The 16,456-nt window shown below is 58.6% G+C and overlaps 3 protein-coding genes across 3 annotated transcripts; all 3 read left to right on the top strand.

The window, feature by feature from the left end:
• Positions 1-1,562: 1,562 nt before the first annotated feature.
• On the top strand, positions 1,563-7,515 carry LOC311166200 (uncharacterized protein C19orf47 homolog). Its single transcript, XM_084227669.1, has 6 exons — positions 1,563-1,641; positions 2,843-2,890; positions 4,154-4,242; positions 5,525-5,638; positions 5,733-6,020; positions 7,375-7,515. The coding sequence occupies exons 2-5, from the start codon at positions 2,887-2,889 to the stop codon at positions 5,916-5,918; spliced, it is 393 nt and encodes a 130-aa protein (XP_084083795.1). The 5' UTR covers positions 1,563-1,641; positions 2,843-2,886; the 3' UTR covers positions 5,919-6,020; positions 7,375-7,515.
• LOC311166199 (uncharacterized protein C19orf47 homolog) lies at positions 7,303-9,632 on the top strand (the record flags this gene model as incomplete). Its single annotated transcript, XM_084227668.1, has 3 exons — positions 7,303-7,516; positions 8,321-8,391; positions 9,228-9,632. 3 exons carry the CDS (start codon positions 7,303-7,305, stop codon positions 9,489-9,491), a joined length of 549 nt encoding a protein of 182 aa, XP_084083794.1. The 3' UTR covers positions 9,492-9,632.
• A 172-nt stretch (positions 9,633-9,804) lies between these two features.
• Positions 9,805-15,297, top strand: LOC311166201 (RAC-beta serine/threonine-protein kinase-like; the record flags this gene model as incomplete). The annotated part of the gene is made up of 5 exons (XM_084227670.1): positions 9,805-11,714; positions 12,455-12,502; positions 13,941-14,058; positions 14,951-15,080; positions 15,168-15,297. Coding segments are annotated over exons 3-5 (306 nt in total), but the record flags the coding sequence as incomplete, so codon positions are not given.
• Between the last annotated feature and the right edge of the window lie 1,159 nt (positions 15,298-16,456).

Here is a 16,456-nt window from a genome sequence, read left to right as displayed (position 1 = left end):
GGGGGTGGGGAGGGACCTCCCCACCCCAAACTCGGGGCTGGGCCCCCTCGGGGCAGGGAGGGGCCCCCAAATGTGGGGCAGAGCCGGGACCTTTGGGGCCGTTTTAGGGTCAGTTTGGGGCCCTTTTGGGGCCCTTTTGGGGTCAGGTTTGGGGCCCTTTTGGGCCCTTTTGGGGCCGTTTTAGGGGCAGGTTTGGGGCCCTTTTGGGGCCCTTTTGGGGCCGTTTTAGGGGCAGGTTTGGGGAACACATTTGGGGCCGTTTTAGGGTCAGGTTTGGGGCCCTTTTGGGGCCATTTTAGGGGCAGGTTTGGGGGCCCTTTTGGGGCCGTTTTAGGGGCAGGTTTGGGGCCCTTTTGGGGCCCTTTTGGGGCCATTTTAGGGGCAGGTTTGGGGCCCTTTTGGGGCCGTTTTAGGGGCAGGTTTGGGGCCCTTTTGGGGCACTTTTGGGGCTGTTTTAGGGTCAGGTTTGGGGACACATTCTGGGGACAGTTTGGGACACATTTGGGGCCATTTTAGGGTCAGGTTTGGGGCCATTATGGGGCCGTTTTACGGTCAGGTTTGGGGCCCTTTTGGAGCCGTTTTAGGGTCAGTTTGGGGCCCTTTTGGGCCTTTTTAAGGAGGTTTGAGGCCCTTTTGGGGCCCTTTTGGGCCGTTTTAGGGTCAGGTTTGGGGACACATTCAGGGGCAGTTTGGGACACATTTGGGCCGTTTTAGGGTCAGGTTTGGGGCCCTTTTGGGGCCGTTTTAGGGTCAGGTTTGGGGACCCATTTGGGGCTCATTTAGGGACACATTTGGGGCCATTTGGGGACACATTTGGGATCAGTTTGGGGACAAATTTGGGGTCCATTTGGGGACACATTTGGGGCTCATTTAGGGACACATTTAGGGCTCATTTGGGGACGCATTTGCAGCTCACTTAGGGACACATTAGGGCCATTTCAGGGCTGTTCGGGGACAAGTTTAGGGCAGGTTTTTGGGACAGTTTCGTGGCAGTTTGGGGAAAGTTTTGGGGCAGTTTCAGGGGCAGTTTTGGACAGTTTTGGGACAGTTTCCGCGGCGGTTTCGTGGCAGTTTTGGGACAGTTTAGGGCAGTTCTGGGGCGGTTTTGGAGCAGATTTTCGGACAGTTTAGGGACAGTTTTGGGGCGATTTCGAGGGCGGTTTGGGACAATTTTGGGGCCGTTTCGGGGTGGTTTTGAGGCAGTTTTGGAGCAGTTTTGAGGTACTTTTGGAGCAGATTTTGGGGCAGGTTTTTGGGGCCGTTCTGGGGCAGTTTTGGGGCAGGTTTGGGGCAGTTTCGGGGCCGTTTCGGGGCGGTGTTGGGGCAGGTTTTAGGGGGCAGTTTCGGGGCCGTTTCGGGCAGTTTAGGGGCAGGTTTCGGAACAGTTTTGGGGCCGTTTCGGGGCGTTTTGGGCAGGTTTTAGGCGGTTTTGGGGCAGTTTCGGGGCCGTTTCGCGGGCGCTCCCCCCCCGTCCCCCCCCTTCCCCTTGGTACCGTCCAGCGCCGCCCTCACGCTCCGTCCGCTGGGGGGCGCCCTCCTCCTCCTCCGCCCGGCCCCGCCCCCTCCGGCGGCGCGCGCGCGCGGGGCGTGACGTCACTTCCGGCGCGTCCCGTGAGGGGCCCCGGGATGGGGCGAGGGGAGGTGAGGGGGGCGGTGGGGAGGGGCAGGGGGGTCTGAGGGGGAACGGGAGGAGGGAAAATGGGGAGGGGTCTGAGGGGGTTTGGGGGGTCTGAGGGGGGAACGGGAGGAGGGGAAATGGGGAGGGGGTCTGAGGGGTTTGGGGGGTCTGAGGGGGGAACGGGGAGGAGGGGAAATGGGGAGGGGTCTGAGGGGTTTGGGGGGTCTGAGGGGTGAGGGGGGAACGGGAGGGGAAAGGGAAAATGGGGAGGGGGTCTGAGGGGAAAAGGGTCTGAGGGATCTGAGGGGGGAACGGGAGAAGGGAAATGGGGAGGGGTCTGAGGGGAAAAGGGGTCTGAGGGATCTGAGGGGGGAACGGGAGAAGGGAAATGGGGAGGGGTCCGAGGGGTTTGGGGGATGAGGGGGGAACGGGGAGGAGGGAAAATGGGGAGGGTCTGAGGGGTTTGGGGAGTCTGAGGGAGGAACGGGAGGAGGGAAAATGGGGAGGGGTCTGAGGGGTTTGGGGGGGTCTGAGGAGGGGACGGGAGGAGGGAAAATGGGGAGGGGTCTGAGGGGGTTTGGGGGGTCTGAGGGGTGAGGGGGGGAACGTGAGTGGAAAGGGGAAAATGGGGAGGGGTCTGAGGGGAAAAGGGGTCTGAGGGATCTGAGGGGGGAACGGGAGGAGGGGAAATGGGGAGGGGTCTGAGGGGTTTGGGGGGTCTGAGGGGGGAATGGGAGGGGAAAGGGAAAATTGGGAGGGGTCTGAGGGGAAAGGGGGCGTCAGGAAGGGTCTGGGGGGTCAGGGGGGGTCTGGGGGAACAGGAGGAGAGAAAATGAGGAGGGGTCTGAGGGGGAAAGGGAGATTGAGGAGGGGTCTGGGGGGTTTTGGGGGGTCTGGGGTGTTTAGGGGGTTCAGGAGGAGGGAAATGGGGGGGGTCTGAGGGGAAAGGGAGATTGAGGAGGGGTCTGGGGGGATCTGAGGGGTCAGGGGAGGTTTTGGGGGAATCTGAGGGGTCTGGGGGAGGTTTTGGGGGGGATTTGAGGGGTTCAGGGGGGCTTTTGTGGGGGGATCTGAGGGGTCTGGGGGAGGTTTGGGGGGGATCTGAGGGGTCTGGGGGAGGTTTTGGGGGGAATCTGAGGGGTCTGGGGGAGGTTTTGGGGGGGATCTGAGGGGTCTGGGGGTCTCTGGGGCAGCCCCTTAAACCCCCCCCGATCTCCCCCCCAGGCTGCTCCTGCCTGATCCGGCTCTGCCAAACCCAGCTCGGCGCCATGGGTGAGGGATGGACCCAAAAACAACCCCCAAAACACCCCAAAAACCCTGTGAAACACCCCAAAATTCCCCCCAAATCCCCCCAAACCACCCCAGAAACCCCAAACTTCGCCCAAACACCCCCCAAACCACCCAAAATTACCCCCCAAAATTCAAAATTTTCTTGTAAAACACCCCAAAATTCACCAAAAAACTCCCAAATCCCTGTAAAACACCCGAAATTCTCCAAAATCCCAGACTCCCCAAAGTTCACTGTACCAACAACCCAAAATTCCCCAAAACAACCTTGAAATTCTCCAGAAACACCCCAAAATTCCCCCAAAACTGTCTATAAAACACCCCAAATTTCCCCAAAAATCCCGAAATTCCTTAAAAATCTCCAGGAAACTTTTAAAATTGAGGACTGGAACCCCAAAATCCCCTGAAAATCCCCCAAAATCCCTCCCCAAACCCCTCCCCCCTACCTCCCCCCCACCCCATTCCCGTTAATCCGGGAACAGCTGGAACGCCTGGAATGACCCTGGAGTGACCCTGGGCTGCCCCTCCCCCCTCCTGAGCCCGTTCCCCTCCCCCATCCCATTTCTCCTCCCTCCCCCACCCCCCATTTTATCACCCCAAATTCCCTTTTTCCCTCCTAAATCTCATCTTTTCCCCTAAAATCCCGTTTTTCTACTCCCCCAAAACCATTTTTCCCCATTTTTTCCTTTTTTTTCCTCTCTTTTTCCTATTTTTTCCCATTTTCCCCATTTTTTTCCCCATTTTCCATTTTTTCCTGTTTTTCCCCATTTTTCCCTTTTTTCCTCTTTTTTTTTCCTATTTTTCCCTTTTTCCACCCATTTTTCCATTCTTTCCCATTTTTCCCCATTTTTCCCTTTTTTTCCCCTATTTTTTCCCTTTTTCCCCCCATTTTTCCCATTCTTTCCCATTTTTCCCTTTTTTCTCTCTTTTTTCCCTATTTTTTCCCATTTTCCTCCATTTTTTCCCTCATTTTTCTGTTCTTTCCCATTTTTTCCCTTTTTTTCCTTTTTCCCCCCCATTTTTCCTGTTCTTTCCCATTTTTTCCTGTTCTTTCCCATTTTCCCCGTTTTTTTCCATTTTTTTCCCTATTTTTTCCATTTTCCCTTTTTTCCTCCCATTTTTTCCTGTTCTTTCTCATTTTTCCATTTTTTTCTCTATTTTTTTCCCATTTCCCCCCCACGTTTTCCCCCATTTTTCCCGTTCTTTCCCATTTTTACCCATTTTTCCCGTTTTTTTCCCCCATTTCAGCCACCTCGGAGTGGCTCCGTTTCTTCGAGGACGCCGGGATCCCCCCCGGCCCCGCCCTGGGCTACGCCGTGGCCTTCGTGGACAACAGGGTGGGGAGGGGGAGAGAGACCCCCAAAAATGGGGGGGAGACCCCCAAAAATGGGGAGAGAGGACCCCTGGGAATGGGGAGAGAGACCCCTGGGGAATGGGGGAGAGATCTCTGGAACTGTGGAGACAGACCCCCAAAAATTGGGGGGAGAGACCCCTGAGAATGGGGGAGAGACCCCCAAAAATGGGGAGAGAGACCCCTGGGAATGGGGAGAGAGACCCCTGGGAATGGGGGGGGAGAGACCCCCGGGAATGGGGAGAGAAACTCCTGGGAATGGGGAGAGAGACCCCCGAAATTGGGGGGGAGAGACCCCTGGGAATGGGAGAGAGACCCCTGGGAATGGGGGAGAGACCCCCAAAAATGGGGGAGAGACCCCTGGGAATGAGGGAGAGAGACCCCTGGGAATGGGGGGGAGACCCCCAAAAATGGGGGAGAGACCCCTGGAATGAGGGAGAGAGACCCCTGGGAATGGGGTGGGAGACCCCCAAAAATGGGGGGAAGAGACCCCCGGGAATGGGGGAGAGAGACGCCTGGGGAATGGGGGAGAGACCCCCAAAAATGGGGAGAGACCCCTGGGAATGGGGATGGGAGACCCCAAAAATGGGGGAGAGAGATCCCCGGGAATGGGGGGAGAGACCCCCGGAAATGGGGGGGGACACCCCTGGGATTGGGGGGGAGACCCCCAGAATTAGGGTGGAAAGACCCCTGGGAATGGGGAGAGACCCCCGAAATTGGGGGGGAGAGAGACTCCCGAAAATGGGGGGGAGAGATCCCTGAAATTGGAGGGGACCGACTCCCAGGAATGGGGGTGAGACCCCTGGAAATGGGGGGAGAGACCCCTGGGAATGGGGGGGGAGAGACCCCCAAAAATAGGGGGGAGACCCCTGGAAATGGGGGGAGAGACTCCCAAAAATAGGGGGGAGCGACCCCCTGGGAATGGGGGGTGGATCCCAAGGAAATCCGGGTGGATCCCAGGGAAATCTGGGTGGATTTCAGTGGGATCCAGGTGGGACTGAGGGAACCTGAGTGGCTCTGGGGTGGATCCTGGTGGATCCCAGGGGAATCTGGGTGGGTCCAGGTGAAACTGAGGGACTCTGAGTGGATCTGGGGTGGATCCTGGTGGATCCCTGAGTGGATCCTGGTGGGTCCCAAGGACATTTAGGTACATTTCAGTGGAATCTGGGTGGATCCAGGTGGAACTGAGGGACTCTGAGTGGCTCTGGGGTGGATCCCAGTGGATCCCTGGGTGGATCCCGGTGGATCCCAGCCTCTCCCCCCGCAGGATCCACAAGAACATGCTGCTGGACCTGACCAAGGAGCTGATGAAGGAGCTGGGCATCACCGTGGTGGGCGACGTCATCGCCATCCTGCGCCACGCCAAGGTGGTCCACAGGCAGGTACGGGATCCCCTGGGATCCGCTGGAATCCACTGGGATCCGCTGGGGATCCGGGAACCCCCAAACCCTCCCCGTTCCCGTGGATCCCCCACAGGAAATGTGCCGGGCGGCCTCGGAGTCGCTGCAGCCCGAGGCTGCCGGGGGATCCCGGCGGGACCAGCCGGATCACCGGGATCATGAGCGGGATCACCGGGATCACGAGCGGGAGCACCGGAGCACTGGGATCACGAGCGGGAGCACCGGGAGCACCGGGATCCCTGCGGGGCCGCCGGCAGGATGATCACCAACAGCCTGAGCTGGGAGCCCGCCCCCCGCGCCCCCCGCAACGCCCCCGCCAAGGCCGGGATCTCCGTCACCGTCCCCAACGGCGCCGCCAAGGCCGGTAAGGACGGGTCAGGATCCCAAACGGGGCTTTTCCCACCAAAATGTCTGCCAGAAAGTGGGGGATCCTCGGGGATCCACTGTGGGGCTGGGGGATCCCAAACGGGCTTTCTCCACGCAAAATGTCTGCCAGAAAGAGGGGGATCCCTCGGGGATCCAATGTGGGGCTGGGGATCCCAAACAGGGATTTTCCCAGGTGGGGCTGGGGTCAATCCAGAGGGATCAGGGAGGAGCTGGGATCGATCCAGAGGGAACTGAGATCAATCCAGAGGAATCAGGGTGGGGCTGGGATCGATCCAGAAGAATCAGGGAGGATTTGGGATCGATCCAAAGAGAACTGAGATTAATCCAGGGGGATCAGGAGGATTTGGGATCGATCCAGAGGGATCAGGGAGGAGCTGGGATCGATCCAGAGGGAACTGAGATCAATCCAGAGGAATCAGGGTGGGGCTGGGATCGATCCAGAAGAATCAGGGAGGATTTTGGATCGATCCAGAGGGATCTGGTGCAGCTGGGGTTAATCCAGAGAAGCTGGGATCAATCCAGGGGGGCTGGAGGGCCCTGGGATCCCCCAAACCAATGAGAGATGAGCAGATCCCCTCCAGCCCCCCCCAGATCCCCCTGGATCCCGCCAGATCCCCGCTCCTCAGATCCTTTTCCATTTGCAGCCATCAGGGAGGATTTGGATTGATCCAGAGGGATCAGGGTGGAGCTAGGATTGATCCAGAGGGATCAGGGGGGATTTGGGATCGATCCAGGGGGAACTGAGATCAATCCAGGGGGATCAGGGTGGGGCTGGCATCGATCCAGAAGAATCAGGGAGGATTTGGGATGGATCCAGAAGGATCTGGGTGCAGCTGGGTTAATCCAGAGAGGCTGGGATCAATCCAGGGGGAGCTGGAGGGCCCTGGGATCCCCCCAAACCAATCAGAGATGAGCAGATCCCCTCCAGCCCCCCCCAGATCCCCCCTGGATCCCGCCAGATCCCCGCTCCTCAGATCCCTTTTCCATTTGCAGCCATCAGGGAGGATTTGGGATTGATCCAGAGGGATCAGGGTGGAGCTAGGATTGATCCAGAGGGATCAGGGGGGATTTGGGATCGATCCAGGGGGAACTGAGATCAATCCAGGGGGATCAGGGTGGGGCTGGCATCGATCCAGAAGAATCAGGAGGATTTGGGATCGATCCAGAGGGATCTGGGTGCAGCTGGGGTTAATCCAGAGAGGCTGGGATCAATCCAGGGGGAGCTGGAGGGCCCTGGGATCCCCCCAAACCAATCAGAGATGAGCAGATCCCCCCGGATCCCCCCGGATCCCCCCGGATCCCCGCTGCCCGGCTGCCTCTCCCTCCCGCAGGCGGATCGGGCCCCGCGGCGCCGGCCGGTGCCGCCCAAGCGGCGCCGGGTGACGGCCGAGGCCGAGGGCAAGTACGTGATCTCGCTGCCCAAGGGCACCACGGCCCGCAGCCGCCAGATCCTGCGCCTGCAGGCGGCCCGAGGTACGCACGGGGGGATCCTGGCGGGATCACGGGGGTCTTCAGTGGATCCTGGGGGTCTCTGGTGGGTCACGGGGCTCCCCGGTGGGTCCCTGGGGTTCCTTGGTCGATCTCGGGGTTCCTTGGTGGACCCCGGGGTTCTCCTGGGGGATCCTGGGGTTCTCCAGTTGATCCCGGGGTTCCCTGGTGGATCCCAAAATTCCCCTGGTGGATCCCGAGGTTCTCTGGTGGATCCCAGGGTTCTTTGGTGGATCCCGGGGTTCCTTGGTGAATCCTGAGCTCTCTATTTCTGGATCCTGAATTTCTCCTCTGGAATCCCCCAATTTCCCCTCTGGGATTCCCCAATTTCCTTCCTGAATCCCAAGATTCTCCTCCCAGATCCCAATTTCTTCTCCTGGATCTTGAATTTCCCCTTCTCAATCCTGGGTTTCTCTTCCTGGGAAAATGGGAGAATCCTAAATCCCCCCCATTTCCCCCAAATCCCCCATTTTCCCCCAAAATCTCCCCATATTTTCCCCCAAATCACCCATTTCCCCCCCAAATCCCCCATTTTCCCCAAATCGCCCATTTTCCCCCCAAATCCCCCCTATTTTCCCCAAATCTCCCCATTTTCCCCAAACCTCCCCATTTTTTCCCATAATCTCCCCATATTTTCTCAAATCCCCCATTTTCCCCACAAATCTCCCCATTTTCCCCCCCAAATCCCCATTTCTCCCCAAAATATTCCCATTTCTCTCCAAAATCTTCCTATTTCTCCCAATTCCCCATTTTTCCCAAAATCTCCCCATTTTCCCCCAAACTCCGCAGGCCTGGGCCGGCCCTCGGTGTTCGAGCGCCTCGGGGCCGAGGCCAAAGCGGCCGCAGCCGCCGGAGCCAAGGTGAGGGGGGGATCCGGGGGGATCCGGGGGGGGATCCAGGGTGGGGGTGGGGTCTGGGGAGGGGCTGGATCCAGGTGGGATCTGATGGGTGAAATCTGGGAGAGCGGGAGGTGGATCCGGGATCCTGGGGGGGAGGGATCCAGGGAGGGAGGGGTCCTGGGAGGGAGGGATCCTGGGAGGGAGGGATCCGGGATCCTGGGAGGGAGGGATCCAGGATCCAGGGAGGGAGGGATCCAGAGAGGGAGGGATCCGGGATCCTGGGAGGGAGGGATCCAGGATCCTGGGGGGGGAGGGATCTGGGATCCTGGGAGGGAGGGATCCAGGGAGGGAGGGATCCGGGATCCTGGGGGGAGGGATCCAGGGAGGGAGGGATCCGGGATCCTGGGGGGGAGGGATCTGGGATCCAGGAGGGAGGGATCCTGGGGAGGAGGGATCCAGGGAGGGAGGGATCCGGGATCCTGGGAAGGAGGGATCCAGGGAGGGAGGGATCCGGGATCCAGGGAGGGAGGGATCCAGGGAGGGAGGGATCCAGGATCCTGGGGGGGAGGGGATCCTGGGAGGGAGGGATCTGGGGAGGAGGGATCCAGGATCCAGGGATCAGGATCCAGGGAGGGAAAGATCCAGGGGAAAAGGATCTGTAATCCAGGGATCAGAATCCAGAGAGGTGGGATCCGGGATCCAGAGGAGGATGGGATCCAGAGCAGGATGGGATCCAGGGAGGTGGGATCTGGGATCCAGAGGAGGATGGGATCCAGAGCAGGATGGGATCCAGGGCCGGTGCAGGATCCGGGATCCAGTCGGGAATCCTCAGTTTGGGCCCCTCCCCTCCCCCGCAGCCCTCGGGGGTGTTCAGCCGCCTGGGGGCCGCCCCGGAGGGCCCCGATCCCGGCGCTGCGGCCGACCCCGCGGGCGATCCGGCGGATCCCGAGGCGCTGCCCTACGCCGGCGTGCTGAAGAAGCGTCGGGAATGTTCCGGAACGGCGGCGGCGGCGCAGGACGGGGCCGTGTCCAGCTCGGGGGGCGCCTGGGGCTGCGGCCAGGTCAGCAGCTCCTGCGGCCCCCGCAGCGTCTTCCGCAGGCTGGGCCGCAAACCCGACTGAGGGATCCGCCGGGATCCACTGGGATCCACCGGGATCCACCAGGAGCTGATGGGACTGACGGCGGGAATGGGGATCCCGGGGATCGTGGGGATCCTGTGGGACTGATGCTGGGGATCCTGGGAGTGTGGATCCTGCTGAATCCACTGGGATCCACCCGGGATCCACCGGGAGATGATGGGACTGACGGCAGAAATGGGGATCCCAGGGATCGTGGGGATCCTGCTGGGACTGATCCTGGGGATCCTGGGAGTGTGGATCCTGCTGAATCCACTGGGATCCACCCGGGATCCACCGGGAGCTGATGGGACTGATGGTGGGAACGGGGATCCTGCTGGATCCACTGGGATCCCCCTGGGAGCTGCTGGGACTGATGGCGGGAACGGGGATCCCGGGGATCCTGCTGGGACTGATCCTGGGGATCCTGGGAGTGGGAATCCTGCGGGATCCACCTGGGATCTTGCTGGGACTGATCCTGGGGATCCAGGGAGTGGGGATCCTGTGGGATCCACCTGGGATCCTGCTGGGACTGATCCTGGGGATCCTGGGAGAGGGAATCCTGCGGGATCCACCTGGGATCTTACTGGGACTGATCCTGGGGATCCAGGGAGAGGGAATTCTGCTGGATCCACTGGGATCCACCTGGGAGGTGATGGGACTGATAATGGTGGATCCCAGGGATCCTGGGAGTGGGGATCCTGCTGGATCCACCGGGATCCCCCCGGGAGCTGACAGGAGGTGATGGGACTGACGATGGGAACAGGGATCCTGAGGATCGTGGGAGCCTACTGGGATTGATCCTGGGGATCCTGGGAGTGGGAATCCTGCTGGATCCACTGGGATCTTCTGGGATTGACAGCGGGAACGGCGATCCCGGGGATCCCGAGATTTGGGGATCCTGCTGGGATGTGGATCCCAGGAATCCAGGGGATCCTGCTGGGATGGATGCCAGGGGATCCCAGGAGTGGGAATGCTGCTGGGATTGATCCGGGGGGATCCCCCAGAAATCCCTGCGGGGATCCTGCTGGAAACCCCCGGTGGATCCCGGCTGCAGATCCCAAGGCCAAACCAGCACCAAAATCTCCTTTTTTCCCCCCAATTTTCCCCTTCCCAGATTTTTATTTCTTTTTTTTTTTGGGAGATTTGGGGGTGCAGACACAAAATCCCATCCAGAGCTGGATTTTTATTCCCATTTTCCCGGATTTTTATTCCCCTTTTTTTGGATTTTTATTCCCATTTTCTGGGTTTTTTTACCCCAAAAAGTTTTACTCATAAAAAAATTTTTCCAAAAATGATCCCTGGGCTGAATTTTGGGAGCAATTTCCCAAAAAAACCCCCAAATCCTCCCAAAAAACCCCCAAATCCTCCCCAAACCCCACCACAGGTGCTCAAAACACCCCAAAATTGCCTTAATTTGTGGATTTTTGCCTCCAGAACCCCCCAAATTCCTCATTTCCCCCAAAATTTCTTCCTCTCTTTGGCCACAAACCCCCAAAAATTTGCTTTTTATCCCCAAAATGAGTTCGGGGTGGGGAATGCTGAGGTGGGGGAGGTTTTTAATCAGAAAAAAAAAATGAAATTTGGGAATTTTTTTCCCCAAAATTGAGAATTTTTTTCTTCACTTTTATGCTTTCTCCCCGATTTTTGGGATTTTTCCCCTCCACTTTTTTTGGCTTTTCCTCTGAATTTCGGAATTTTTTTTCCCTCCCCTGTGTGTTTTTTTTCCCCGAATTTGGGATTTTTCCCCCCAAATTCCAGGGCCGGATTTCACTGCGCTTCGGGTGAATTCTCGCGGTTTTTCCGCTTCTCGCGGGAGCTTTTTTTGGGCAATAAACGAGTGAGTGTTAATAAACGCTAATTTATGCAGATCTATTGAAAGGCACGCAAATGAGCTTTAATTAAGGCGGGAGCGAGGCCCCGCCCCTTCCGCCCCGCCCCTCGCGGGGTAACCACGCCCTCAGTGACGTCATAGCCACGCCCCCGGGGCAGGCGCGCGCGCGGGGGTCTCCCCCTCACGGCCCCCCCTCCCCCCCCCCCCCCGCGCTGTTTTCGGTCCCTTTTTCTTTTTCCGCCGCTTTTTTAAAAATTGGTTTTAATTTAAATTTTATTTTTCCTCTTTCCGGGACGGAACGGAACCGGGACAGGGGAAGGGAGGAATTAAAAAAGCCCCGCGCGGGTCCCGGGAGGAGCGGCCGGACCCGGCCGGGCCTGCGGCCTCCATGACAGGTGAGAGGAGACCTTGGGGGTGGTTCCGCTCCTCCTCCCCCCCCGGCGCCGCGCAATGGACTCGCCCGGCTCCCTTGAGGGGCAGCGAGGGCCGCACCACCCGCGCGCCGCCGGAGGGGGGCGCCGCGTTCCTCCCTCTCCCCCCCCACTTTGGCGGGAGAGAATGGGCTCGTCCTGGTCGTGAGGGGGGGGTGGGGGGGCCGCACCACGCGTGGGGGGAGGGGGGGACACGCGGGGACATGCGGGGACACGGGGGGGACAACGGCGCTTCCCCCCCCCGCGACCGCGCTGTGGTTCCGCCCGCTGCCGTTCCGTTCGCTCCTGTGGGGAGCGAACCACTCCTGAAATGGGGGGAGAGGGCCTGGGGGCGCTCTCTGTGTGTCCCCCCCTCCCCAAATCCCCCCCTCAGCCCCTCAGGATGGGACCCCTCCCCAAATTCCGGCCCAAATTCCTCCGCAAAATCCCAAATTTCCTGCTCGGGGAGGAGCAGCAATGGCGTGGGACCCCCCCCCCCCCAAAGATTTCCTCCCCAATTTCCCCCCCCTAAAATTCCCCTCCCCAAATTCCTTCCCTCTTTTCCCTCCCCCCAAAAATCCCCCCAATTTCCCCTCCCCCAATTTCCCCTCCCCCAATTTCCCCTCCCCAGATCCCCCCCAGAGCCGCTGCTCCTTCCCAAATTTCCCGAATTTTCCTCCCCAAATCCCAATTTTGGCCGTTTTCTCCCCATTTTCTGGCCCCAGGAGGAGCCGGCGCCGGGAGCTGCCCTCGGACGCGGATCCGGCGCTCGGGTACAGGCGGGGGCTCCGGCTGGAATTAATTGGGGTCGTTAACGAGGGGGAATCGAGCCCCGGGTCTGCCCTGTCCTCGTCCATCCCCAAATCCCCAAATCCTCCGGGATCCACCCCAAAATCCCACAGATCCATCCCAAAATCCCATCCATGGCTCCCAAAACCCCACAGATCCCAAAACCCCACAGATCTGTCCCAAAACCCCACAGATCCATCCCAAAATCCCATCCGTGGCTCCCAAAATCCCACGGATCCCAAAACCCCACGGATCTGCCCCAAAACCCCACGGATCTGTCCCAAAATCCTCCAGATCTGTCCCAAAATCCCACAGATCCATCCCAAAATCCCATCCATGGCTCCCAAAATTCCACAGATCCATCCCAAAATCCCATCCGTGGGCCCCAAAACCCCACAGATCCCAAAACCCCACGGATCTGTCCCAAAACCCCACGGATCTGCCCAAAAATCCTCCAGATCTGCCCCAAAATCCCACAGATCCATCCCAAAATCCCACAGATCCATCCCAAAATCCCATGCATGGCTCCCAAAATCCCACAGATCCCAAACCCCCACAGATCTGCCCCAAAATCCCACAGATCCATCCCAAAATCCCATCGATGGCTCCCAAAATCCCACAGATCCCAAAACCCCACGGATCTGTCCCAAAATCCTCCAGATCTGTCCCAAAACCCCACAGATCCATCCCAAAATCCCATGGATTCATCTCAAAACCCCAAAATCCCGTGGATCGGTCCCAAAATCCCACAAATCCACCCCAAACCCCCACAGATCCCAAAATCCCATGGATCCACCCCGTTATTGATCCCATTGGTCCATTATCGATCCCGTTATCAATCCCGTTGTTCATCCCATTAATTATGTTACTGATCCTATTGATCCATTGTCGATCCCGTTATCGATCCCATTGATCCATTGTCAACCCTGTTATCGATCCCGTTATCAATCCCGTTATTGATCCCATATGGATCCATTATCAATCCCATTATCATCGATCCCGTTATCGATCCCTTATTGATCCTTTATTGACCCCTTATTGATCCCTTATCGATCCCTTATTGATCGCGTTATCGATCCCGTTATGTATCCCATTGATCCATTATCAATCCCGTTATCAATCCCGTTATTGATCCCTTATTGATCCTTTATTGATCCCTTATTGATCCCTTATCGATCCCTTATTGATCGCGTTATCGATCCCGTTATGTATCCCATTGGTCCATTATCAATCCCGTTATCAATCCCGTTATTGATCCCTTATTCATCCTTTATTGATCCCTTATTGATCCCTTATCGATCCCCTATTGATCACATTATCGATCCCGTTATGTATCCCATTGATCCATTATTGATCCCATTATCGATCCCACTATCGATCCCGTTATTGATCCCTTATCGATCCCGTTATCGATCCCCGCAGGTGCTCCCGGCCCCGCAGGGCCCCGGGGGGGCTCCGGTGGCCCCGGGGGTCCCCGGGGGGGGCGGGGCCACCATGAGTGACGTGCAGGTGGTCAAGGAGGGCTGGCTGCACAAGAGGGGTGAGCCGGGGGCGGGGCTTGGGCACGGGGGGCGGGGCTTGGGCCCTGGGGGCGGGGCTTGGGGCCTGGGGTGGGGCTTGGGCCGGGATTTGGGGTTGGGTTGGGATTGGGGTGTGGGATTGGGGGATTTGGGATTGGGGGATTTGGGGATTGGGGTTTGGGGGATTGCGATGGGATTGGGGTGTGGGATGGGGGGTTTGGGATTGGAGGATTTGGGATTGGAGGATTTGGGATTGGGATGGGGGATTTGGGATTGGGATGGGATTTGGGATGGGGGATTTGGGGGATTTGGGATTGAGATTGGGAGGGGGAATTTGAGATTGGGGGATTTGGGGTTTCGGGGATTGCGATGGGATTGAGATTGGGAGGGGGAATTTGGGATTGGGGGGTTTGGGATTAGGGATTGGGGGTGTGGGATGGGGATTTGGGATTGGGATGGGGATGGGATGGAGATTGGGATTGAGGGATTTGGGATTGGAGGTGTGGGATGGGGGATTTGGGGTTAGGATTTGGGATTGGATTGAGGGATTTGTGATTGGGGTTGAGGTTTGGGATTTGGGGTTGAGATTTGGGATTGGGATGGGAATGGGGGATTTGGGGGACTTGGGGGATTTGGGATTGGGATGGGATGGGGGGATTTGAGCAATTTGGGATTGGGATTGGGGGTGTGGGATGGGGGATTTGGGGTTAGGATTCGGGGTAGGGATGGAGAATTTGGGATTGGGGCTCTCAGGATGGGACCGGGATGAGGGATTTGTGGTTGAGATTTGGGATTTGGGATGGGAATGGGACAGGAAATTTGTGGGATTTGGGATCGTGGCTGTGACCCAGGGGATCTCCCCCATTTCCCCGCTCCCCCCACCCCCGTTAACCCCTTCCTGCCCCCTCCCAGGCGAGTACATCAAGACGTGGCGCCCGCGCTATTTCCTGCTCAAGAGCGACGGCTCCTTCGTCGGCTACCGGGAGCGGCCGGAGAGCCCCGAGCACGGCCTCCCCCCCCCTCAACAACTTCTCCGTGGCCGGTAGGGCCTCGCCACGGGGGGCTGGGGGTCCCAGCCCGGCCCCCTGCCCGGTTCTCGCCCCATTTTTGGGGTTCTGCCCCGTTGCAGAGTGCCAGCTGATGAGGACGGAGCGGCCGCGCCCCAACACCTTCGTCATCCGCTGCATGCAGTGGACGACGGTGATCGAGAGGACGTTCCACGTGGACACGGCCCGGGAGCGGTGCGTGGGCAGGGAGGGGTGAGACCCCAAATTCCTCTGGGAGAGACCCCAAATCCCTCTGGGGGAGACCCCCAAATTCCTCTGGGAGAGACCCCAGATCCTGCTGGGAGAGACCCCAGATCCTGCTGGGAGAGACCCCAAACTCCTCTGGGAGAGACCCCAGATCCTGGGGGGAGAGATCTCAAATCTCTCTGGGAGAGAGACCCCAGATCCTGCTGGGAGAGACCTCAAATGCTGCTGGGAGAGACCCCAAATCCTGCTGGGAGAGACCCCAAATTCACCTCTGAGAGAGACCCCAAATCCCTCTGGGAGAGACCCCAAGTCCTGCTGGGAGAGACCTCAAATCCTGTTGGGAGAGATCTCAAATCTCTCTGGGAGAGAGACCCCAAATCCTGGGGGGAGAGACCCCAGCTGGGAGAGACCCCAAATCCTGGGGAGAGAGACCCCAAATCCTGCTGGGAGAGACCCCAAATCCTGCTGGGAGAGACCCCAGATCCTGCTGGGAGAGACCCCAGATCCTCCTCTAAGAAAGACCCCAAATCCTTCTCTGAGAGAAACCCCAAATTCTGGGGGGAGAGACCCCAAATCCCTCTGGGAGAGACCCCAAATCCCTCTGGGAGAGACCCCAAATCCCTCTGGGAGAGACCCCAAATTCCTCTGGGGGAGAGCCCAAATCCTGCTTGGAGAGACCCCAAATCCTGCTGGGAGAGACCCCAGATCCCGCTGGGAGAGACCCCAAATTCCTCTGGGAGGGACCCCAAATGTTGGGGAGAGAGAGCCCAAATTCCTCTGGGAGAGACCCCAAATCCTGCTTGGAGGACCCCAAATCCTGCTGGGAGAGACCCCAGATCCCTGTGGGAGAGACCCCAAATGTTGGGGAGAGAGAGCCCAAATCCTGCTGGGAGAGATCCCAAATCCTGGGGGGGAGAGACCCCAGATCCCGCTGGGAGAGACCCCAAATCCTGCTGGGAGAGACCCCAGATCCTCCTCTAAGAAAGACCCCCAAGTCCTTCTCTGAGAGAAACCCCAAATTTTCCTCTGGGAGAGACCCCAAATCCTGCTGGGAGAGACCCCAGATCCTGCTAGGAGAGAACCCAAATCCTCCTCTAAGAAAAACCCCATGTCCTTCTCTGAGAGAAACCCCAAATTCCCTTTTGGGAGAGACCCCAAATTCCGC

The sequence above is a fragment of the Fringilla coelebs genome, assembly GCF_963513975.1.
Source record: "Fringilla coelebs genome assembly, contig: SCAFFOLD_478, whole genome shotgun sequence".
Lineage (NCBI taxonomy): Eukaryota > Metazoa > Chordata > Aves > Passeriformes > Fringillidae > Fringilla > Fringilla coelebs.
The sequence above is the reverse complement of the archived record's forward strand: the minus strand, read 5'-3'. Positions and strand labels throughout refer to the sequence as shown.